This window comes from Gorilla gorilla, chromosome 4 (assembly GCF_029281585.2).
Source record: "Gorilla gorilla gorilla isolate KB3781 chromosome 4, NHGRI_mGorGor1-v2.1_pri, whole genome shotgun sequence".
NCBI classification, from domain to species: domain Eukaryota; kingdom Metazoa; phylum Chordata; class Mammalia; order Primates; family Hominidae; genus Gorilla; species Gorilla gorilla.
In genome coordinates, this window is record NC_073228.2 from 23,578,264 (window position 1) to 23,605,076 (window position 26,813).

The 26,813-nt window shown below is 42.2% G+C and overlaps 2 protein-coding genes across 6 annotated transcripts in view; one reads left to right on the top strand and one right to left on the bottom strand.

Annotated features, from left to right (window-relative positions):
- WIPI1 (WD repeat domain, phosphoinositide interacting 1) overlaps positions 1-1,688 on the top strand; it is a 37,036-nt gene extending 35,348 nt beyond the window's left edge. Inside the window, exon 13 of the mRNA XM_004041103.5 lies at positions 1,147-1,688. Coding sequence (XP_004041151.3) covers positions 1,147-1,194 — 48 coding nt within the window. The 3' untranslated portion in view covers positions 1,195-1,688. The remainder of the gene's footprint in view (positions 1-1,146) is intronic.
- Positions 1-26,813, bottom strand: part of ARSG (arylsulfatase G) — a 185,395-nt gene that overhangs the window by 19,302 nt on the left and 139,280 nt on the right. For 2 of the 5 annotated variants that reach the window (XM_031011442.3, XM_019028099.4), the window contains exons 11-12: positions 21,484-21,574; positions 1,685-2,780 (exon numbers count right to left, since the gene is read on the bottom strand). In XM_031011442.3, coding sequence (XP_030867302.3) covers positions 2,506-2,780; positions 21,484-21,574 — 366 coding nt within the window. In that variant the 3' untranslated portion in view covers positions 1,685-2,505. Of the gene's footprint in view, positions 1-1,684; positions 2,781-21,483; positions 21,575-26,813 lie in introns of those variants that run through there. The other 3 variants (XM_055386991.2, XM_055386990.2, XM_055386988.2) reach the window with 2 other exon arrangements.

Below are 26,813 nucleotides of genomic sequence, written 5' to 3' on the forward strand. Positions count from 1 at the left end.
CTTGCCTCCTTGGGATTTACTTTTGCTCTGAGAGCAGTGAAAGAAAAGAGACTTGATCATTTCTGGTGCCTTAGAAAGCTGCTACATTCAGGAGGATGAGAAGCTTTTGTTTCAGGAACAAGCCAACCTGTACAAGTCTCTGTATTTTGTGAGACTAGTCCCAATCTTGTGAGCAAGAGTCAGGAAATCAGGCCCAAGGGTATAAACTGACCTTCCCTTTTTTTTTTTTTTTTTTTTTTTTGAGATGATAGAGTCTCACTCTGTCCCTCAGGCTAGAATGTGTTGGCGTGATCTCCACTCACTGCAACCTCCACCTCCTAGGTTCAAGTGATTCTAGTGCTTCAGCCTCCCAAGTAGCTGGGGTTTCAGGCATGCTACCATGCCCAGCTAAATTTTGTATTTTTAGTAGAGACAGGATTTCACCATGTTGGCCAGGCTGGTCTCAAACTCCTGACCTCAGGTGATCACCCACCTCAGCCTCCTAAGGTGCTGGGATTACAGGTGTGAGCCACTGCGCCCAGCCTAAACTGACTTTTTTTTGAGATGGAGTCTTGCTCCATCGCCCAGGCTGGAGTGCAGTGGTGCGATCTCGGCTCACTGCAGCCTCCACCTCCCCGGTTCAAGCGATTCTCCTGCCTCAGCCTCCCAAGTAGCTGGGATTACAGGTGAGCGCCACCATGCCCAGCTAATTTTTGTATTTTTTAGTAGCGATGGGGTTTCACCATGTTGGCCAGGCTGGTCTCAAACTCCTGACCTAGTGATCCACCCACCTCAGCCTCCCAAAGTTCTGGGATTACAGGCGTGAGCCACCGTGCCCGGCCTAAACTGACTTTTTAATAGTGATTGAGCAGTCCATGTTTACAAGTAAGATGAGCCTTTTAAAAATATATACATATACATATAAATACATACACACACACACACAGACATTTTTATAGTCAGTATTTTCTAGAACTGTGTCATACTTGTCTACACCTAAATAAGCTGGATGACCATTCTGTAGCCATGAGCGAGTTCAGACAGAAAAATTCCACAGTGCCCAGCCTCTCCCTGCTCACTCTGCATGGGCACAGACCTGTTGATAATGCACCTGCCTACCAGCCTCTTCCTGAGAAGAGTAAGGCCATTCTGTTTTGATTTTGGTAGATAATCTTGTGCCGTGGAAATCAGAAGGGCAAAACGAAGCAGTCATGATGAGAAGCACACTTCAGAAATCAGGACATCCCCCCTATCAGGTGGTTTTGGAGAAAACAAGGAAGGTGGAAGAATGGAGTGCAATTGTGTGAGCAGAAAGGGGGACAGGAATCCCAGGTGCTCCACTGCTTAAACCACAGGACCTGGTTAACTCCTCACCAAGCTTCCCACGACCCTGGTTGCCAATGGGCGCGGGAGACATTGTATGCACATCATGCTATTTAAAATATGTTCAAACCATAGTGTAAATGCTAATTAACCATATTGGTATATAACCAGAATTTTATATTAAAAGGGGCCTCCTTTTTAAATATGTGCCGTGTAAAAAAATGTACTTATAGGAACATCTCTTTGAAATGTATTTCTTGTATATTACATACTTAGAGAGAGACTATTTTAGCCAGGCAAAGTCTTTTTTGGCTGTGACTGGAATAAATCATTTATTACTTGGGAGTCCCATTTTGGACACTAATAATAAAAATCATGGCAATGCATTTTTGAGGTTTTTATATATTTTTTTGTTTCCTTGTGGTTATAGGGGACAGGAGGAACTCTTTAACTTCTTTTAAATACAGTCATTTCACCCTTAAAAGGAGAGGAAGGGGATTGGGCCACAGACTGATCCATGGACTCGTCTGCTCTGAGATCTGGAAAACGACCTAACTTTGGTCTAAATCTGTGCTCCTCAAGGCATTGTTTGATAGAAATGTAGGATTTCAGGATCTACTCGAGCCCTACTGAGATGGAATCCGGATTCTCACAAGATCCCAGGTGGTTTGTTTGCATATTAAAGATGGAGACCAGTGAGTACACTGGTTTGTGGAAGGAAAAAAAAAGAAAAGAGAGAGAAGCTCTGCCCTAGATACTAATTAGAATGGATTTACACCAAAATGACCAGAGAAACTGGGAACCAGAGAAACAAGGAAACTAAAATGTATTGAATGTCTGCTCTGTGTCAGGTAACTTGCCAGGCATTTTCATGTATGCCTTTATTTAACCCTCAAAATCAGCTTGCAGGTTAGGTTAAACAATTGCCCAAGTTCAAAAGCTGGAGCTGGCACCTGTGCCTGACTCCAAAGCCCGTGTGCTTCCCATTAAGGCACACTCCCTGCCCAGAGCCAGCGCGGCTCAGCTGCTCTCGGGTCGGCGTGGAGGAGGGACAGGATACAGAAGGGATATGCAAGACTAACTCCAAAACTAAACTCCAAGACTAAACTAAAGTGTGTGTTTGTAAAGAGGGTAAAAATGAAATTTGGAAGCAAACTTGCCTAATTTCCAGATACTCCTCCTTGTGGAATAAAAATTGGTCTGTTATGCGGCTTGACAGCGGCAGGCAATTTGGTAGGGATTACAGCAGGGAGTTACTGAAGGGTCCTGAGTGTAATCTGCGCTGGAGATGTTGTCGTTGGCAATGTCTTGGAGGACGTCTGCAAGAACCTTTCTGACCTCGGGCAGCACAGCCTGGTACTCCGCACCACCTCTTTCTAGGGGCACAGCTTCTGCGATATCGTCTTCCAGGTTGAAAATCAGAGGAAACTTATGCTGCAGCTCAGGCCCGGTGCTCCCATCACATGCTTTGGCTCCACCTAGAGAGGGAATGACAACAAATACCTCGCTAACCCTGACAGTTGCCCTGTGTTGTAAAGACGAGAGCTGCGAGTGATTCTGCATTAATTCAAACATACCAGATAACCAAATGTTCCAATGATGGCTCTCTCTGTCAAAGAAATATTACCTTGAGAATCTATTTGCTCCTTCCAGTGATGATCCTGTGGTCCAAAATGTTTTGCTTTTTTCATTTCTGTTTTTGTTTTTGAGGCAGGGTCTGGCTTTGTTGCCCAGGCTGGAATGCAGTAGCGTGATCCTAGCTCACTGCAGCTTCAGCCTTTTTGGGCTCAAGTGATCCTCCCACTTCAGCCTCCCAAGTAGATGGGGCTACAGGCATGCACCACCACGCCCAGCTTTTTTTTTTTTCCAGAGACAGGGTCCCGCTATGTTGCTCAAGCTGGTCTCAAACTCCTGGCCTCAAGCAATCCTCCTGTCCCAGCCTCCCAAAATGCTGGGATTATCAGCAGGAACCACTGCAGCCACACTAAAATGATTTGGAAGTTCTCCTTGAACTCGCCTTCAGGGCGAGTAGAACATTCATTCAAGTATCTTTATTGACACAAAATCAGGATGTAATTATTTTTTCAAGTTGGAGTCTCGCTCTGTCACCCAGGCTGGAGTGCAATGGCACAATCTGCAGCTCACTGCAACCTCTGCCTCCCAGGTTCAAGCAATTCTCCTGCCTCAGCCTCCTGAGTAGCTGGGATCACAGGCACCTGCCACCACGCCCGGCTAATTTTTGTATTTTTAGTAGAGATGGTGTTTCACCATATTGGCCAGGCTGGTCTGTTGGCCAGGCTGGTCTCCAACTCCTAACCTCATGATCTGCCCACCTCGGCCTCCCAAAGTGCTGGGATTACAGGCGTGAGCCACCACACCAGCCAGGATATAATTTTTTAAAGTATCTTTAACCTCTGCCCTTTAGGAGTAAATCTGATTTTTTTGAAAATTGATTTCTTGACTACCAATTGGTGAATCAAGTAGAAAGGCAGGTGAGTCATTTCACTTTGGGCTGAAGATGACAGTCTTACATGGATTCGAATCTGGCTGTGAAAGCCATCCAGAAGAGGAAGGACAAAAATGTTTGGAATGATAGCAGCTTCCTTGGCTCTTCATGATTCCGATGACTTTTTTTTTTTTTTTTTTTTGGCTTTGCTATAGAAAAAGCAGTTAAGGGTCTGATGGAAATAAATATAACATAATTAAATAAACAAAGGGAATTAAAGCAAAAGATAGCCCTCAAAATTACAAGAGTTCCTAAACACTGACTTTGCTTCTGAGCTTAGCAGCAGCCAAACATTAATGAGATAGAAACTTATCGGTTGCTCAGGAGAAGCAGAGCTTTTTCTGGCACTAAAATCTGAGAGAAATTCTTCCAGTGGCTCCTCCTCCTACAGGGGACCCTGTAGGATAGAATGCTCACTGGCATTCTTATGAAAAATAAAACTGAGATTAAGATGGTTCCACCGACGACTTCTTATCACATCCTTTACTATATGATGAGGGCGGGCGCCAACATGCAACTCAATACAAGGAAGTCTATAGGGGCAAAGCCATACCACCTAAGGATTCAGCCTTCTGGTCCAATCTGGCCAGAAATAAAATTTGAAATATTTAGGAGAATGGGTAGATCTCAAAGCCTTTAGACAACCCTGTTTTATTACTGGTTTTCCACCTGTGGCTGAGAGTCAAGTTGATCAGTAGAGATTAATAGTTGTTGTCTTTGCCTACAGTTTGGAATAGAATTTGATTATTCTTCATTGCCAGTAAAGGGCAGTGACATGAGCTTTGACAAACAGTTCATGCTAGGAGTAGAGACTGTGTCCCAGGACTGAGGGATCTGCCTAAGATCAAGGGAAAAATCTGAAAGACTCGTCCTAACAAAGTGTAAAACTAAGGCTTTATAAGTTCAAGGGAACTGACTACTGATTAGCTGCCAGTGAAAACAAAAATCAACACTCTCAGGTAACAGAAATCAGAATTGCTATAATGCGTCACCAACAATGTCCAGCTTACAATTTTTAAGGACGACTAAATAGGAGACTCCCAGTTTCTAGTCTGGCACATAAGGAGGTTGGCAGTCATCACTTCATTCTAACAAGTAAAAAGCTGAACAAACTAAAAAATCAACAACTCAGCTGGGTGCGGTGGCTCACGCCTGTAATCCCAGCACTTTGGGAGGTTGAGGCAGGCGGATCATGAGGTCAGGAGTTTGAGACCAGTCTGGCCAACATGGTAAAACCCCGTCTCTACTAAAAATATAAAAAATTAGCTGGGCATGGTGGCGGGCACCTGTAATCCCAGCTACCTGGGAGGCTGAGGCAGGAGAACCACGTGAACCCAGGAGGTTGCAGCGAGCCAAGATCGTGCCAATGCACTCCAGCCCAGGCAACAACGTGAGACTCCATCTCAAAAAAAAAAGAAAAAAAAAAATTCAGCAACTCTTATTAGGTCTTTTGGAGAAGTGAAGTCACGGGGCAAACTACTGCCCCCAAAATTAGAGAGACAGACAAGCAAATAGAAACAATCACAACTTAGCAGAAACCCACAAGCAGAAACCTCTGCAAGAACCAGTGCCAGGAGTAGGGAAGCCCTGAACTGTAATTGACAAATTGCTGGAGGCTCAGTGTGGACAAGTCTGAAAGATGAAAAACTCCAGTGGGGCCCAGTTATCAAGCGCCACCCCCCACCGCGGCACCCAAAACACACACACTTTTGTGAGTTTTACCTCCAGGAGCTCAACCAAGTTCTTACAGTAAATATTGGAGAAAAATCTCTTCATCCTTCCAAAAGGGGTAGGAGAAAAGTAATTTTTTAAATATACCAAAACGTTCTAGTTTTCTTAACAATGCCTGCCCTCAGGAGAAACTAATTTACCAGAGCTTAAATTACTTAGGTTTTTCTCACAGTCTAACTGACCTAAGGGTAGGGGGATACCCAGCTCTAGCCACTCTAGCTGTTCCACCTAAGGGGAGGGAAGGGATAGACTAAGAAGCACTTGTGAAGTTCACAGTCCAAGGGCCCAGGCTCACCAAAACTACTAAGACTTAATAATAACCTACCCAAATGAGAAGGAACCAGAAAACCAACTCTGGTAATTAATATGACAAAACAAGGCTCTTTGACACTCCCCAAAAAATCACACTAGCTCACCAGCAATGGATCCAAACCAAGAAAAAAATCCCTGATTAACCTGAAAAAGAATTCAGGAGGTTAGTTATTAAGCTAATTAGGGAGGCACCAGAGAAAGGTGAAGCCCAATGCAAGGAAATCCAAAAATCCATACAAGAAGTGAAGGGAGAAATATTCAAGGAAATAGATAGAATAAAGAAAAAACAAAATATCAGGAAACGTTGGACATACTTATAGAAATGCAAAATGCTCTGGAAAGTCTCAGCAATAGAATTGAACAAGTAGAAGAAAGAAATTCAGAGCTCGAAGACAAGGTCTTTGACTTAACCCAATCCAACAAAGACAAAGGAAAAAGAATAAGAAAATATGAACAAAGCCTCCAAGAAGGCTGGGATTATGTTAAACAACCAAATCTAAGAATAATTGGTGTTCCTGAGGAAGAAGAGAAATCTAAAAGTTTGGAAAACATATTTGGGGGAATAATCAAGGAAAACTTCCCTGGCCTTGCTAGAAAACTAGACATCCAAATACAAGAAGCTCAAAGAACACCTGGGAAATTCATTGCAAAAACATCACCAGGTAACCTATAAAGAAAAACATGAGACAAAAATACCAGGTATCCTATAAAGGAAAACCTATCAGGATTAACAGCAGATACCCTACAAGCTAGAAAGGACTGGGGCCATATCTTCAGCCTCCTCCATCAAAACAATTATCAGCCAAGAATTCTGTGTCCAGCAAAAATAAGCATCATATATGAAAGAAGGATACAAACAAATGCTAAGAAAATTCACCACTACCAAGCCACCACTACAAGAACTGCTAAAAGGAGCTCTAAATCTTGAATCAAATCCTGGAAACACATCAAAATGGAGCCTCTTTAAAGCATAAAGCTCACAGGACCTATAAAACAAAAATACAATTTGAAAAGCAAAAACAAAAAACCAAGGTACATGGGCAACAAATAGCATGAGGAATGGAATGGTACTTCACATCTCAATATTAACACTGAATGTAAATGGTCTAAATGCTCCACTTAAAAAATACAAAACAGCAGAATGGATAAGATCACCAACCAACCATCTGCTGCCTTCAGGAGACTCACCTAACATATAAGGACTCGCATACATTTAAAGTAAAGGGGTAGAAAAAGATATTTCATGCAAATGAACACCAAAAGTAAGCAGGGGTAGCTATCTTATATCAGACAAAACCAACTTTAAAGCAACAGCAGTTAAAAAAGACAGAGACATTATACAATGGTAAAAGGCCGTGTCCAACAGGAAAACATCACAATCCTAAACATATATGCTCCTAACACTGGAGCTCCCAAATTTATAAAATAATTACTAATAACGTAAGAAATGAGATAGACGGCAACACAATAATAGTGGGGGACTTCAATACTCCACTGACAGCACTAGACAGGTCATCAAGAAAGAAAGTCAACAAAGAAACTGGATTTAAACTATACCTTGTAACAAATGGACTTAACAGATATATACAGAACATTCCAACCAACAACTGCAGAATACACATTCTATTCAGTAGTGCATGGAGCTTTCTCCAAGACAGACCATATGATAGGCCACAAAATGAGCCTCAATAAATTTAAGAAAATTGAAATTATATCAAGCACTCTCTCAGACCACAGTGGAATAAAACTGGAAATCCATTCCAAAGGAACCTTCAGAACCATGCAAATACATGGAAATTATATAACCTGCTCCTGAATGATCATTGAGTGAAAAATGAAATCACGATGGAAATTTAAAAATTCTTCAAACAATAATAGTGACACAACCTATCAAAACCTCTGGGATACAGCAAAGGAGGTGCTAAGGGGAAAGTTCATAGCCTTAAACGCCTACATCAAAAAGACTGAAAGAGCACAAACTGACATTCTAAGGTCACACCTCAAGGAACTAGAGAAACAAGAACAAACAAAACCCAGCAGACAAAAGGAAATAACCAAGATCAGAGCAGAACTAAATGAAATTGAAACAAAAAAATAAAAAAGATAAATGAAACACAAAGCTGGTTTGAAAAGATAAATAAAATTGATACACTGTTAGCAAGATTAACCAAGAAAAGAAGAGAGAAAATCCAAATAAACTCAATAAGAAACAAAACAGGAGATATTACAACAGACATCACAAAAATACAAAAGATCATTCAAGGCTACTATGAACACCTTTGCATTTAAACTAAAAAACCTAGAAGAGATGGATAAATTCCTGGAAAAATACAACCCTCCTAGCTTAAATCAGGAAGAATTAGATACCCTGAACAAACCAATAACAAGCAGTGAGATTAAAATGGTAATTTTTAAATTACCAACAACAACAACAAAAGTCTAGGACCAGATGGATCCACAGCAGAATTCCACCAGACATTCAAAGAAGAATTGGTACCAACCCTTTTGACACTATTCCACATGACAAAGAGGGAACCCTCCCTAATTCATTCTATGAAGCCAGAATCACCCTAATACCACAACCAGGAAAGGACATAACCAAAAAAGAAAACTACAGACTGATATCCCTAATGAACATAGATGCTAAAATCCTTAATAAAATACTAGCTAACTGAATCCAACAACATATCAAAAAGATAATTCACCATAATCAAGGGGGTTTCATACCAGGGATGCAAGGATAGTTTAACATATACCAATAAATGTGATATGTCAATAAATGTGATACACCACATAAACAGAATTAAAAACAAAAATCACATGATCATCTCAATAGATGCAGTAAAAGCATTTGACAAAATCCAGCATCGCTTTATGATTAAAACTCAGCAAAATCGGCATACAAGGGACATACCTCAATGTAATAAAAGCCATCTATAAGAAACCCACAGCCAGGGGGAGGAGCCAAGAGGGCCGAATAGGAACAGCTCCGGTCTACAGCTCCCAGCGTTGAGCGACGCAGAAGACGGGTGATTTCTGCATTTCCATCTGAGGTACCCGGTTCATCTCACTAGGGAGTGCCAGACAGTGGGCGCAGGCCAGTGGGTGCGCGCACCGTGCGCGAGCCGAAGCAGGGCGAGGCATTGCCTCACCTGGGAAGCTCAAGGGGTCAGGGAGTTCCCTTTCCTAGTCAAAGAAAGGGGTGACAGATGGCACCTGGAAAATCGGGTCACTCCCACCAGAATACTGCGCTTTTCTGACGGGCTTAAAAAACGGCGCACCAGGAGATTACATCCCGCACCTGGCTCGGAGGGTCCTACGCCCACGGAGTCTCGCTGATTGCTAGCACAGCAGTCTGAGATCAAACTGCAAGGCGGCAGCGAGGCTGGGGGAGGGGCGCCCGCCATTGCCCAGGCTTGCTTAGGTAAACAAAGCAGCCGGGAAGCGCGAACTGGGTGGAGCCCACCACAGCTGAAGGAGGCCTGCCTGCCTCTGTAGGCTCCACCTCTGGGGGCAGGGCACAGACAAACAAAAAGACAGCAGTAACCGCTGCAGACTTAAATGTCCCTGTCTGACAGCTTTGAAGAGAGCAGTGGTTCTCCCAGCACGCAGCTGGAGATCTGAGAACGGGCAGTCTGCCTCCTCAAGTGGGTCCCTGACCCCTGACCCCCGAGCAGCCTAACTGGGAGGCACCCCCCAGCAGGGGCAGACTGACACCTCACAGGGCCCAGTACTCCAACAGACCTGCAGCTGAGGGTCCTGTCTGTTAGAAGGAAAACTAACAAACAGAAAGGACATCCACACCAAAAACCCATCTGTACATCACCATCATCAAAGACCAAACGTAGATAAAACCACAAAGATGGGGAAAAAACAGAGCAGAAAAACTGGAAACTCTAAAAAGCAGAGCACCTCTCCTCCTCCAAAGGAACGCAGTTCCTCACCAGCAATGGAACAAAGCTGGACAGAGAATGACTTTGACAAGCTGAGAGAAGAAGGCTTCAGACAATCAAATTACTCCGAGCTATGGGAGGACATTCAAACCAAAGGCAAAGAAGTTGAAAACTTTGAAAAAAATTTAGAAGAATGTATAACTAGAATAACCAATACAGAGAAGTGCTTAAAGGAGCTGATGGAGCTGAAAACCAAGGCTCGAGAACTACGTGAAGAATGCAGAAGCCTCAGGAGCCGGTGCGATCAACTGGAAGAAACAGCGATGGAAGATGAAATGAATGAAATGAAGCAAGAAGGGAAGTTTAGAGAAAAAAGAATAAAAAGAAATGAGCAAAGCCTCCAAGAAATATGGGACTATGTGAAAAGACCAAATCTACGTCTGATTGGTGTACCTGAAAGTGACGGGGAGAATGGAACCAAGTTGGAAAACACTCTGCAGGATATTATCCAGGAGAACTTCCCCAATCTAGCAAGGCAGGCCAACATTCAGATTCAGGAAATACAGAGAACGCCACAAAGATACTCCTCAAGAAGAGCAACTCCAAGACACATAATTGTCAGATTCACCAAAGTTGAAATGAAGGAAAAAATGTTAAGGGCAGCCAGAGAGAAAGGTCGGGTTACCCTCAAAGGGAAGCACATCAGACTAACAGCGGATCTTTCGGCAGAAACTCTACAAGCCAGAAGACAGTGGGGGCCAATATTCAACATTCTCAAAGAAAAGAATTTTCAACCCAGAATTTCATATCCAGCCAAACTAAGCTTCATAAGTGAAGGAGAAATAAAATACTTTACAGACAAGCAAATGCTGAGAGATTTTGTCACCACCAGGCCTGCCCTAAAAGAGCTCCTGAAGGAAGCGCTAAACATGGAAAGGAACAACCGGTACCAGCCACTGCAAAATCATGCCAAAATGTAAAGACCATCGAGACTAGGAAGAAACCGCATCAACTAATGAGCAAAATAACCAGCTAACATCATAATGACAGGATCAAATTCACACGTAACAATATTAACTTTAAATGTAAATGGACTAAATGCTCCAATTGAAAGACACAGACTGGCAAATTGGATAAAGAGTCAAGACCCATCAGTGTGCTGTATTCAGGAAACCCATCTCACATGCAGAGACACACATAGGCTCAAAATAAAAGGATGGAGGAAGATCTACCAAGCAAATGGAAAACAAAAAAAGGCAGGGGTTGCAATCCTAGTCTCTGATAAAACAGACTTTAAACCAACAAAGATCAAAAGAGACAAGGCCATTACATAATGGTAAAGGGATCAATTCAACAAGAAGAGCTAACTATCCTAAATATATATGCACCCAATACAGGAGCACCTAGATTCATAAAGCAAGTCCTGAGTGACCTACAAAGAGACTTAGACTCCCACACATTAATAATGGGAGACTTTAACGCCCCACTGTCAACATTAGACAGATCAACAAGACAGAAAGTCAACAAGGATACCCAGGAATTGAACTCAGCTCTGCACCAAGCGGACCTAATAGACATCTACAGAACTCTCCACCCCAAATCAACAGAATATACATTTTTTTCAGCACCACACCACACCTATTCCAAAGTTGACCACATACTTGGAAGTAAAGCTCTCCTCAGCAAATGTAAAAGAACAGAAATTATAACAAACTATCTCTCAGACCACAGTGCAATCAAACTAGAACTCAGGATTAAGAATCTCACTCAAAACTGCTCAACTACATGGAAACTGAACAACCTGCTCCTGAATGACTACTGGGTACATAACGAAATGAAGGCAGAAATAAAGATGTTCTTTGAAACCAACGAGAACAAAGACACAACATACCAGAATCTCTGGGTTGCATTCAAAGCAGTGTGTAGAGGGAAATTTATAGCACTAAATGCCCACAAGAGAAAGCAGGAAAGATCTAAAATTGACACCCTAACATCACAATTAAAAGAACTAGAAAAGCAAGAGCAAACACATTCAAAAGCTAGCAGAAGGCAAGAAATAACTAAAATCAGAGCAGAACTGAAGGAAATAGAGACACAAGAAACCCTTCAAAAAATTAATGAATCCAGGAGCTGGTTTTTTGAAAGGATCAACAAAATTGATAGACTGCTAGCAAGACTAATAAAGAAAAGAAGAGAGAAGAATCAAATAGATGCAATAAAAAATGATAAAGGGGATATCACCACTGATCCCACAGAAATACAAACTACCATCAGAGAATACTACAAACACTTCTATGCAAATAAACTAGAAAATCTAGAAGAAATGGATAAATTCCTCGACACATACACTCTCCCAAGACTAAACCAGGAAGAGGTTGAATCTCTGAATAGACCAATAACAGGATCTGAAATTGTGGCAATAATCAATAGCTTACCAACCAAAAAGAGTCCAGGACCAGATGGATTCACAGCTGAATTCTCCCAGAGGTAGAAGGAGGAACTGGTACCATTCCTTCTGAAACTATTCCAATCAATAGAAAAAGAGGGAATCCTCCCTAACTTATTTTATGAGGCCAGCATCATCCTGATACCAAAGCCGGGCAGAGACACAACCAAAAAAGAGAATTTTAGACCAATATCCTTGATGAACATTGATGCAAAAATCCTCAGTAAAAATACTGGCAAACCGAATCCAGCAGCACATCAAAAAGCTTATCCACCATGATCGAGTAGGCTTCATCCCTGGGATGCAAGGCTAGTTCAATATACGCAAATCAATAAATGTAATCCAGCATATAAACAGAACCAAAGACAAAAACCACATGATTATCTCAATAGATGCAGAAAAGGCCTTTTTCTGCTACAACCCTTCATGCTAAAAACTCTCAATAAATTAGGTATTGATGGGACATATCTCAAAATAATAAGAGCTATCTCTGACAAACCCACAGCCAATATCATACTGAATGGGCAAAAACTGGAAGCATTCCCTTTGAAAACTGGCACAAGACAGGGATGCCCTCTCTCACCACTCCTATTCAACATAGTGTTGGAAGTTCTGGCCAGGGCAATTAGGCAGGAGAAGGAAATAAAGGGTATTCAATTAGGAAAAGAGGAAGTCAAATTGTCCCTGTTTGCAGATGACATGATTGTATATCTAGAAAACCCCATTGTCTCAGCCCAAAATCTCCTTAAGCTGATAAAGCAACTTCAGCAAAGTCTCAGGATACAAAATCAATGTACGAAAATCACAAGCATTCTTATACACCAACAACAGACAGAGAGCCAAATCATGAGTGAACTCCCATTCACAATTGCTTCAAAGAGAATAAAATACCTAGGAATCCAACTTACAAGGGATGTGAAGGACCTCTTCAAGGAGAACTACAAACCACTGCTCAAGGAAATAAAAGAGGATACAAACAAATGGAAGAATATTCCATGCTCATGGGTAGGAAGAATCAATATCGTGAAAATGGCCATACTGCCCAAGGTAATTTACAGATTCAATGCCATCCCCATCAAGCTACCAATGACTTTCTTCACAGAATTGGAAAAAACTACTTTAAAGTTCATATGGAACCAAAAAAGAGCCCGCATCACCAAGTCAATCCTAAGCCAAAAGAACAAAGCCGGAGGCATCACACTACCTGACTTCAAACTATACTACAAGGCTACAGTAACCAAAACAGCATGGTACTGGTACCAAAACACAGATATAGATCAATGGAACAGAACAGAGCCCTCAGAAATAATGCTGCATATCTACAACTATCTGATTTTGACAAACCTGAGAAAAACAAGCAATGGGGAAAGGATTCCCTATTTAATAAATGGTGCTGGGAAAACTGGCTAGCCATATGTAGAAAGCTGAAACTGGATCCCTTCCTTACACCTTATACAAAAATCAATTCAAGATGGATTAAAGACTTAAACGTTAGACCTAAAACCATAAAAACCCTAGAAGAAAACCTAGGCATTACCATTCAGGACATAGGCATGGGCAAGGACTTCATGTCTAAAACACCAAAAGCAATGGCAACAAAAGACAAAATTGACAAATGGGATCTAATTAAACTAAAGAGCTTCTGCACAGCAAAAGAAACTACCATCAGAGGGAACAGGCAACCTACAAAATGGGAGAAAATTTTCGCAACCTACTCATCTGACAAAGGGCTAATATCCAGAATCTACAATGAACTCAAACTAATTTACAAGAAACAAACAAACAACCCCATCAAAAAGTGGGCGAAGGACATGAACAGACACTTCTCAAAAGAAGACATTTATGCAGCCAAAAAGCACATGAAAAAATGCTCACCATCACTGGCCATCAGAGAAATGCAAATCAAAACCACAATGAGATACCATCTCACACCAGTTAGAATGGCAATCATTAAAAAGTCAGGAAACAACAGGTGCTGGAGAGGATGTGGAGAAATAGGAACACTTTTACACTGTTGGTGGGACTGTAAACTAGTGCAACCATTGTGGAAGTCAGTGTGGCGATTCCTCAGGGATCTAGAACTAGAAATACCATTTGACCTAGCCATCCCATTACTCGGTATATACCCAAAGGACTATAAATCATGCTGCTTTAAAGACACATGCACACGTATGTTTATTGCGGCATTATTCACAATAGCAAAGACTTGGAACCAAGCCAAATGTCCAACAATGATAGACTGGATTAAGAAAATGTGGCACATATACACCATGGAATACTATGCATCCATAAAAAATGATGAGTTCATGTCCTTTGTAGGGGCATGGATGAAATTGGAAATCATCATTCTCAGTAAACTATTGCAAGAACAAAAAACCAAACACCGCATCTTCTCACTCATAGGTGGGAATTGAACAATGAGAACACATGGACACAGGAAGGGGAACATCACACTCTGGGGACTGTTGTGGGGTGGGGGGAGGGGGGAGGGATAGCATTGGGAGATATACCTAATGCTAGATGATGAGTTAGTGGGTGCAGCACACCAGCATGGCACATGTATACATATGTAACTAACCTGCACATTGTGCACATGTACCCTAAAACTTAAAGTATAATAATAATAAAAAAAGAAATATGTAGAGAGTGTTTAGTTAATGCCAAAGGCTAGTGCACATTTGTTTTGCATAAGGAATAAATAATGCTTAATAAACAGTAATTTGCACCAATAAAAAAAAAAACCCACAGCCAACATAATACTGAATGGGGAAAAGCTGGTATCATTCCCTCTGAGAACTGAAACAAGAAAAGGATGCCCACTGTCACCACTCCTCTTCAACATACTACTGGAAGTCCTAGCCAGAGCAAGACAAGAGAAAGAAATAAAGGGCATTCAAATCAGTAAAAGGGCATTCAAATCAGTAAAGAGGAAGTCAAACTCTCACTGTTTGCTGACAATATGATCGTTTACCTCGAAAACCCTAAAGACTCCTCCAGAAAGCTCCTAGAACTGATAACAGAATTCAGCTAAGTTTCTAGAAACAAGATTAATGTACACAAATCAGTAGCTCTTCTATACACCAACAGCGACCAAGCAGAGAGTCAAATCAAGAAGTCAACCCCTTTTACAATAGCTGCAAAAAAAAAAAAAAACTTAGGAATATACCTAACCAAGGAGGTGAAAGACCTCTGCAAGGAAAACTACAAAACACTGCTGAAAGAAATCATAGATGACACAAACAAATGGAAACACATCTCATGCTCATGGATGGGTAGAATCAATATTGTGAAAATGACCATACTGCTAAAAACAATCTACAAATCCAACACAATCCCCATCAAAATACCACCATCATTCTTCACAGAATTAGAAAAATTCATATGAAAACAAAAAAGAGCTTGCATAGCCAAAGCAAGACTAAGCAAAAAGAACAAATCTGGAGGCATCACACTACCTGATTTCAAACTATACTATAAAGCCATAATCACCAAAACAGCATAGTACTGGTATAAAAATAGGCACATAGACCAATGGAACAGAATAGAGAACCCAGAAATAAACCCAAATAATTACAGCCAGCTGATCTTCGACAAAGCCAACACAAACATAAAGTGGGGAAAGGACACCCTTTTCAACAAATGGTGCTGGGATAATTGGCTAGCCACATGTAGGAGAATGAAACTGGATCCTCATCTCTCACCTTATACAAAAATCAACTCAAGATGGATTAAGAACTTAAATCTAAGACCTGAAACTATAAAAATTCTAGAAGATAACATTGGAAAAACCCTTCTAGACATTGGCTTAGGCAAGGATTTCATGAACAAGAACCCAAAAGCAAATGCAATAAGAACAAATATAAATAGCTAGGACATAATTAAACTAAAGATCTTTTGCACAGCAAAAGGAACAGTCAGCAGAGTAAACAGCCCACAGAGTGGGAGAAAATCTTCACAATCTATACATCTGACAAAGGACTAATATCCAGAACCTACAATGAACTCAAACAAATCAGCAAGAAAAAAACAATACCATCAAAAAGTGAGCTAAGCACATGAATAGACAAGCCTCAAAAGAAGTATACAAATGGCCAACAAACATGAAAAAATGCTCAATGTCACTAATGATCAGAGAAATGCAAATCAAAACCACAATATGATACCACCTCATTCCTGCAAGAATAGCCATAATCAAAAAATCAAAAAACAGTAGATGTTGGCATGGATGCGGTGAACAGGGAACACTTCTACACTGCTGGTGGGAATGTAAACTAGTATAGCTGCTATGGAAAACAGATTCCTTAAAGAACTAAAAGCTGAACTACCATTTGATCCAGCAATCCCACTACTGGGTATCTACCCAGAGGAAAAGAAGTCATTGTCCAAAAAAGATACTTGCACACACATATTTATAGCAGCACAATTTGCAATTGCAAAAATGTGGAACCAGCCCAAATGTCCATCAATCAATGAGTGGATAAAGAAGCTGTGATATATATATAATGGAATACTGCTCAGCCATAAAAAGGAATGAATCAACAGCATTTGCAGCAACCTGGGTGAGACTGGAGGCTATTATTCTAAGTGAAGTAACTCAGAAATGAAAAACCAAACATCGTATGTTCTCACTGATATGTGGGAGCTAAGTTATGAGGAGGACATAAAAGAATAAGAATGACACAGTGGACTTTGGGGACTTGGGGGCAAAGTGGGAGGGGGCAAGGGATGAAAGACTACAAATAGGGTGCAGTGTATACTGCTTGGGTGATGGGTGCACCAAAATTTCACAAATCACTGCTAAAGAACTTACTCATGTAACCAAACACCACATGTACCCCAATAACCCATGGAAAAATAAAAAATAAATAAAGTGGAATGGTAGGAAAAGATTTTCCATGCAAATAGTAACCAAAAGATAGCAAGAGTGGTTGTACTAATATCATACAGAATAGACTTTAAATTTTAAAAAGGGTTATAAGAGACAAAGAGAAGGACATAATATATTAATAAAAGTTTCAATGCCATTTTTGCCATTTCTGTTCCACATAGTACTGGACATTCCAGCCAGAGCAATTAGGCAAGAAAAAGAAATAAAAAGCATCCAAATTGGAATGGAGGAAGTAAAATGACCTCCTTCAGATATGATATAATCTTATATGTAGAAAACCTAAATACTCCACATAAAAACAGAACTAATAAAGGAATTCAGCAAAATGGCAGGATTGAAATTCAGAACACAAAGCCAGTTATATTTCTATACACTAACAGTGAACAATCTGAAAAGGAAATTGTGAAAACAATTTCATTTACAATGGCATCAAAAAGAGTAAAATAGGAATTAACACAAAAAAGTGAAAGACTTGCATAATGAAAACCATAAAGTATAGCTGAAAGACATTAAAGAAGACATAAACAAATGGTTACATCCCATGTTCATGGATTGGAAGACTTAATATTGTTAAAATGTCAATACTACCCCAAGTGATCTACAGGTTCAGTACAATCCTTATCAAAATCCTGATGATGTTTTTTGCAGAAATAGAAAAAGCCACCCTAAAATTCACATGGAATCTCAGAGGACCCAGAATAGTCAAAACAGTCTAAAAAAAAAAAAAAAAAAAAAAAAAGCCCAAAGCTGGAGGACTCACACTCCTGATTTCAAAACTGCAACAAGTCTACAGTAATTAAAACAGTGTGGTACTGGCATAAACATAGACATATAACTAATGAAATAGAATAGACAGTGGAAATTATCCCTCACATGTATGATCAAATGATTTTTAACAGGGGTGCCAAGACCATTCAATGGGGAAAGGACAGTGTTTTCAATAAATGGTGCTGGGAAAACTGGATGTCAACATGTAAAACAATGAAGTTGGACCCTTACTTATGCCACATACAAAAATTAACTGGAAATGGATCAGAGATCTAAATATAAGACCTAAAATACTAACACTCTTTTTAAAAATATGACAAAATCTTCACAACAATGAATTTGGCAAATCATTTCACAGATGAATTCAATCAAACATGAAAGAAATAATACTGATCTTCCACAAACCCTTTCAGAAAACAGAGAAGGGAATATTTCTCAACTCATTTTACAAGGCCAGCAAAATCCTGATACCAAACCTTGACACAGACAAGAAAGGAAAATTATAGACAAAATCTTAGCAAATCAAAATCAGCAAGATATAAAAAGTATGATACATCATTACTAAATGGGATTTATTGAGGAATGTAAAGTTGGCTTAACACTTGAAAATCAATCAATGGAAAAAGAAAAAGAATCAATGGAATTCACACCATTAAAAGGGTACATATACAGGTATCTGCATTTACAAAACCTCACCAAATTATACATTATAGATCTGGGCCTTTCACTTTGTGTACAGGTTGCCTTAACTGGACAAATAGGAACACTTTTACACTGTTGGTGGGACTGTAAACTAGTTCAACCATTGAGGAAGACAGTGTGGCAATTCCTCAAGGATCTCGAACTAGAAATACCATTTGACCCAGCCATCCCATTACTGGGTATACACCCAAAGGATTATAAATCATGCTGCTATAAAGACACATGCACACGTATGTTTATTGCGGCACTATTCACAATAGCAAAGACTTGGACCCAACCCAAATGTCCATCAATGATAGACTGGATTAAGAAAATGTGGCACATATACACCATGGAATACTATGCAGCCATAAAAAAGGATGAGTTCACGTCCTTGGTAGGGACATGGATGAAGCTGGAAACCATCATTCTCAGCAAACTATCGCAAGAACAAAAAACCAAACACCACATGTTCTCACTCATAGGTGGGAACTGAACAATGAGAACACACGGACACAGGAAGGGGAACATCACACACCGGGGCCTGTCGTGGGGTGGGGGGAGGGGGGAGGGAAAGCATTAGGAGATATAACCAATGTAAATGACGAGTTAATGGGTGCAGCACACCAACATGGCACATGTATACATAGGTAACAAACCTGCACGTTGTGCACATGTACCCTAGAACTTAAAGTATAATAATAAAAAAAAAGAAAAACAATAAGGTACACCGTAATTCTAGGCCACATACCAAAACAGACTGGTTGTCTTTTCAAGACCACTCCCAGTGTGTGACCATGACATCATATCCTCATCATAGACAAACACATCTTTCTCTAATCTAATGTAGTAGATGTCAATTCATCTAGCTTATCCAAAAGCAGTTGTAAGTAACTGGAATGCAAATATTAGAAGCAAGAGGAAGAGGGAATCAGAACATGCCCCTGTTTCATCCTATTCCCAGTTTTCACTGACGGATTAAAAGTTCGGTGCTCCCTACCCAGACTCTCTTGGGAGTTTGGTGACTCCTTAGAAGAGCAGACCTCCCCTGGGTGTTATAGTTCCTATCTGATTGTGATCATTTAAATAGCCCTATTACTTCATAGTAACATGTCTGATTCCAACATCGTGGTGCCAAGGGCTTTCTGGCAGGACTTTTACTTGTGAAATTAACTCAGCCTGGAGGTCCCATACCTCTTAGATAATGTAATGTAAGGGCTCTAATCTAGAAACTTTTCAACCGAAAACAACAAATATCTGACTGTTTTGAGTTTTAGGTTTTAGAGAATCGAAGATTTTTGTGACATTTTTAATACCCCTCAAGTCATGTTTCGTTTTTATGCCACATTTTCTTCAGGATCACTTATCTACACTCAGGGAAAATAATTTTTTTATCATATAACTTGAAAAGCTCCAACGTTAAATAACTGAATCAAGTTGGAATCTGCATTAGGTCACAGGTTTTCCTTTTTTATTTTTTGTTTTTCATTTATTTAAAAAAAATTGCAACGTTCCTACTAAGTGTGCTAAGCACTTCGAGACAACAAAGATTAAAGTGCTGAAAGAGTTCTGAATTTAGAAAGCTTAAAACTAGTACAGGATCAGGCTGGGCAAGGTGGCTCACACCTGTAACCCCAGCACTTTGGGAGGCCGAGGCGGGTGGATCACGAGGTCAGGAGATCGAGACCATCCTGGCTAACACGGTGAAACCCTGTCTCTACTAAAAATACAAAAAAATTAGGCAGGCGAGGTGGCGGGCGCCTGTAGTCCCAGCTACTCGGGAGGCTGAGGCAGGAGAATGGCGGGAACCCGGGAGGCAGAGCTTGCAGTGAGCCAAGATCACGCCACTGCACTCCAGCCTGGGCGACAGAGCGAGACTCCATCTCAAAAAACAAAAAACTAGTACAGGATTGGGAGGCTGAAAGGCGGGCGGATCACGAGGTCAGGAGTTCAAGACCAGCCTGACCAATATGATGAAATACAGTCTCTACTAAAAATTAAAAAATTAGCCAGGAACGGTGGTGCACACCTGTAGTCCCAGCTACTCAGAAGGCTGAGGCAGGAGAATCGCTTGAACCCAAGAGGCGGAGGTTGCAGTGAGCCAAGATGGCGCCACTGCACTCCATCCTGGGCGACAGAGTGAGACTCTGTCTCAAAACAAACAAACAACAACAACAACAACAAACAACAAAACACTAGTACAGGAAATAAGACGTGTACCTAAATGACGGGCATGCATGGCAGAAAGTGAGAGATAACAGAGTTCTCCAGAATTCCTACCCAGCTGGGAAGATAAGAGAGTTTTATGAAAGTGGCATTTGACTTGGGCCATAAAAGCTTAAAAGGATTTTAATATGGAGACCAAGGAAGAGGAGACTTGTTCTTGGAAAACTAAGGGTGGAACGACAGTAGGACTCGGGATTGAGAGTCTGAATTCAATTGGCAGCAAGAAGCCATTGGAAGACCCTGAGGACCATCCTGATCCAGTATGACATTTCTAAAGTATACATCTAAGAGATAGTCACAGTGAACCAAGAAGCAGAGAGACTTCTGTCGGTTTGCTAACTAGTCCTCTAAAATCTATTTTCTGAAACGGTCTATTGTCAAGTAAATTATACTTTAAAATATCTCTAGGCTTCCATTTAATGTTCATCCAAATTGGCATTTAAAGCACAAGAGGAAACGCTCTCTTTGTGAAAAGGAGCTGAATAAACGTGCTGAGAGCTCCCAGCTCACTAGAAATTCAGGTGAACAGCACAAAGACCTTGTTTGCCTATGGGGGATCCAGAGAGCCTGTGCAGGGACCCTGGGTTTGGAGGAGACGCTTGTCAAGAGGTGCTGAGAACCCCCCACAAAGGAGGGACTTACACTCATTCCCAGAGGCCTGGGTGAGAGTCCATGGGGTCCCCGTGCAGCTGTGACTGTGGGAGGCAGGGCTAAGTGGCCCCTCACTCACCGGTAATGTAGAAGGCCTTGTAACGCTCCAGGCGGACAGCCTGCAGGGCTCCAAACTCTCCAGCTGCCCCGCTGTTGGGGTGGAACAGCACCTGAGAAAGGGTGGCAGAGCTTACTAATAGAAAAATTGGCAGAACTCGGTGACTCATGCCTGTAATCCCAATACCTTGGGAGGTCGAGGCAGAAGGATCACTTGAGCCCAGGAGTTTGAAACCAGCCTGGGCAACACAGCAAGACCCCTCCCTACAAAAAAATACAAAAGTTAACCAGGCATGGTGGTGCACACCTGTGGTCCTAGCTACTTGGAAGCTGAGGTGAGAGGGTTGTTTGAGCCTGGGAGGTCAACGCTGCAGTGAGCTATGATCATACCACTGCACTCCAGCCTGGGTGATAGAGCAAGATCCTGTCTCGAAACAGCAAAAGAAAATAAAACATGCTAGATGATGCTAGATGCTCCCCGGAAAATATTACTGTCTTTTTCAGGGTCTGGTCTCCCTATCCCTGTGCCCAAACACACACTGACAGATACAAGCCTGGAGTCCACACCAGTCAACTCCAGGGAGCCTGTGAAGTTGTTATTTTGCTGGTTAATTGATGGGAGTGGGTTACAACTCTGGAAGAGTAGGCAAAAGGTTTCACTAGGTAGGTCAAATTTCTAGGCCTGAAACCTGCTATGTAATTTGCAAAGTCCACAACAAAATGCAAATCAGGGATACCTTGTTCACGAACTTAAAATTTCATGATGACCACGGCAGAGCTTTAAACCAAGCACAGGGTCCCTCCAAGTGCAGGGCTCTGTGTGGGGGGGGGCACTGGTCACAGGCCCACAAGGCCACCCTGCCTGAGTTCCAACCCCTCAGGGTCAGGATGGGCCCTGGGGACTTACTTGTTTTACAAGTAGTTCCAAGGGTTCTGATGCAGGTGACCCTCAGCTCTCTTTGAAGAAAGGCTTCTTCAGCATCAAGTCAATGTTCCAACTCTCCCTTGAGCAAGGATGGTACAAAAGAAGGCATCCTTGATTTCCGCAGAATCGGGCACAGCCCAGACTCTGGTCACAGACGCCCACAGCTATGACTCAATCCGACTATATTTGGACTGAGGAAATCTTTCCTCATCAGGTCACAAATAAAAGAATTACCGTACAGAATGGAAACACCTAAATCAGGGTTCTCGAGGGAAGGATGTGAAAGAAAACAAAAGGCCAGTGTCCTTGGTAGGTTGGTGGGTCTGGGCTGAAAGCATGAGACTGCCTTGGTATGAATCACAACCGTATATAGGGCTGGAAAGGCACTTACATGATTCAAAGTTTCCACGAGACTTAAAAAAAAAAATGAGAAACATCTGTTGGAGCAGTAAACAGCTGTCCCCCCAAGTTTCACAGCTCTGAGAGGATGCCGCCAAGGTGGGGCTCCTCCCCACACCTGCGGCTTCCAGGTTCTTGTGACAATCCCTGCACAAACCCAGGGCGCGCATGATGATAGCAGGTTCCTTCCAAACAGGAAAAGAAGTCGTAACTGAAAACCCTCACTTCTTCCATCCCTGCAGAAAGCCAAGCCTCTTCACCACAGGAGACTGTTTTGTTTCCTTCTTGAGACAGCAGGAAGTGGGAGACTTGGAAAATCTATTGTCAACTGATATACGATGCACGCAGACATGCAGAAGATGGGAGTGAAGTTGCTGCTTCAGATCAGTCACAGTACTTGCGTCTCAGTCACAGAAATTCCATGAGGGTGGGCTGCTATATTCCCACTATTTATGTGGCGCTACCAGAGGCAACTTCCAAAATCCACGAGGAAGCAAAACTGTGGGATGGCTCATTCTCAGAAACATAGATGGACTTTGGAGAACTTGTCTATGCATTTTTTTTGTTTGTTTGAGCAGACCCATTATGGCTTTCTTGTTTATATCAACATAGGAAGGAAGCTGTCAAAAGTACACATGAATCACAGCTCTCCAGATGCCTGGTTCAAATTTCAAAGATGAGTTTATCTTCTGCAAACTTGTTTTGCCTTCCTGGTGGCCTTTCTTGCTCTATTTTATCTTGTTTTGTTTTTTAAGCACGAGAGCATTCCTTTACCTTAAGTCCTACAGGGTGCTGATATAGCATCCCCTGAAGGTGGGCTTCTTCTCCATTCAGGTGGGGATGCACAGCTACAGCCTCCAAAGGGGGTGGATGGGGGTGGTCAGTTTGCCAGCCACTCCAGATGACATCTCTCGCCACTAGGGGCCTCCCTAAGAGAAGTGATCGGCGTTCTTTCTGGACATTAAAACTCAGCTTGTTTCCTCAATGTATGGCCTCCAGGGGTGTGTCAAGCATTTGATGACCCACAGCAGCCCCAGACTGTGTTAGGCTGGGCAGATGCAGAGCTGTTAGGGGAAACGTTCCTTCGTTGACAATTTCTGGACCTGATCATGACAACCTGGGGCTAAGATACGACCTGACCAGTGATGATGTTACCACCTTCAGCTTCCATCTGGGAACCAGGAAAGCACAAAGTGGGACCTTTGGTTCTAGGCTGTGCAGCCCTCCCCTTCCCAGCCCTCATCTCTCTCCTGGTGCCCCTCACTGCCTAGACACAGACCCATCAAGATCAGAAGCAGGAGGTTGAGCTGATGCAAGAATATGCAGCATGGTGTCAGCTGATGTGGTTTTGAACATCGCAGAGACAACGTCCCTAGAGGTTGCTGGAGTGGGTTGTGAGAAGACCATCCAGTGTGGAACTGGAGCTCACTGTGCACATGACACCTCTCAACTCTCTTGCTTCTCTCCTTAACTCTTGGTTACTTGGTTTGCAATAGGGAAGGACTGGATTGCTGAGAAGCGTTGGCATATTGTTCCCAGTTGAATATCCAGGAGTTACTTTGAGCTTCTAGAACTGAAAGTGTTTCTAAACCAACTCATATTGGAATCCTTGTAAGCCCAGGATGTATCTGAGGGTGAACACAAATTGCACTTATTTTAAAATACATATGTACATATGTATGCATGTGTTACAGACATATGCATCTGTGGACACATATGTATGTGTATATTGATATATGCATATATATATGTATGTATACATGTGCATACACATGCATATAAATATGTGTGTATACCTCTATTTATGTGCCTGGACATATGCATATGTATACATGTATGTGTGTGCATGCATGTGTATACATATATGTGCATAGACATGCATATGCATACATATGTACACATGTATAGTGTATGAACATAAGCATGCGTGTATGTTTATATAGACACATGCATATGCAAATATGTGTATGCATGTGTGGTATAAGCATGCATATGCATACATATGTATGCATGTATGTATACAGATGTGGATATGCATACATGAATATACATACATGGTATATAAACATGCATATGCAGGCCAGACACAGTGGCTCACGCCTGTAATCCCAGCACTTTGGGAGACCGAGGCAGGCAGATCTCCTGAGGTCAGGAGTTTGACACCAGCCTGGCCAACACAGTGAAACCCTGTCTCTACTAAAAATACAAAAATTATCTAGGCGTGGTGGTGAGCGCCTGTAATACCAGCTACTTGGGAGGCTGAGGCAGGAGAATCGCTTGAACCCAGGAGGTGGAGGTTGCAGTGAGCCAAGATTGTGCCGCTGCACTCCAGCCTGGGCGACAGAGTGAGACTCCTCTCAAAAAATTAAATTAAATTAAATTAAATTAAAACAAAACATGCATATGCATACACGTCTAGAATATGCATGCACACGTATAACACATATGTATAGACATATGCACACATATGCATACATGTAAGTATGTATAGCATATTGTGTGTGTGTGTATATATATAATTCCTCATATTCTTACCTTCGAGCCTCCCCCATAGCTATTCCAAATTTGAGACAATTTACTCTTATTTCTTTAGGCCTATGACTTTGCTTTGATAGAGAGGACTGACTAGAGAAGACCAAACCCAAATTCAGGTCCAGCAACTACCCATGTTGTCCTCAAACTTCAGAATCTTATCTCAAGTGTCTTCAATGACACTGCAGGCATGCTCTGGGAGACTGAGTGTGACCCACAGGTGCCAGCCCCATGTGCTCTTAACCTTGAAGATACCATCAGCTGCTTCCCACAAGCAGTAAGCATGGCTGTTTCTTTCTGGGCCATGGGGTGTGGTTAGGGAGCAAATCAGTCCTGACTCCAGCTGCATTAACCACGCCATCATACCTCCCCATGACGATGCTGTGACTTGTATCTGGTTTTCCAATCTGGTTCCTGGGCCTAACCCTGCTGGGCACCAGTTAGGATGGGGTCTCTATGAGCCTGCGCAAAACTCCAGTTAGAGCAAGAGCAGAGTTCTCCCGTCTGAGAAAGGAAGTTAGTACATGAAGGAGCTGGCTCCCACAGGCAGTACCGACAACGTCAAGGAGACCACAGTCCTTGAAGCACTTCCTGATGACCCCAATTATTCCTAGCAGCCATGGTAATAAACACTCCGGAGCACCTCTCCAATGACGTCTGTGACAACCCTCCAGGGTCACATACTGCTAACTTCCAACCTCAAGGCGGAAACCATCTTCCTGCCTGGCTGCTCCTGCTTAGGGAGAAGGGCTAGGCCTGGAAGGGTCTGCAGCTCTAGGGGGCAGATATTCTGGGGAGAAGCAGGACTTCAGAACACCTCTCAGGCCTCATCCAACAACCCCTAAAAACTGCATTAATGTGCACAGAAGAACCGATGGCCCATAGAAGACCCATGTTCTGGTTTGCTGAGGGAGGCTGGGTGGGAAGGGCAGCTTTGGTAACTACCAGCCACAGGACACTTCTGTACATTTGAGTCACTTCCATGTGACCCTTAGCAAAGACACAAATAGACCCTTTGATGTGTGGGTCCCTCACCAAGAAGCCATGCATTTGCAGGGCATTGCAGAGGGGACTCTGTGCTCCTTCCGCCTCCTTGCCTCCTCCTGCTTCCTCTTCCTTTTGGTGAAAGGAAAACAGGGAAAAGACAAGGAAAGGCCATGAGGCCTGACATTTCCTGGCTGTCACTGCCAATGAGTGCTTCAGAGTACAAAGAGGGGACATTGAGGAGGTGACGCTGGGAAGTGGAAGCCCAGAGCCATTGCCAAGGACTGCTTGGTCAAGAACAGGCTGCAGGTCAGATACAGTGGCTCACACCTGTAATCCCAGCACTTTGGGAGACCAAGGCGGGCTGATCACTTGAGGTCAGGAGTTCAAGACCAGCCTGGTCAAGATGGTGAAACCTCACCTATACTAAAGATACAAAAATTAGCTGAGCATGGTGGCATGGGCCTGTAGTCCCAGGTACTCGGGAGGTTGAGGCAGCAGAATCGCTTGAA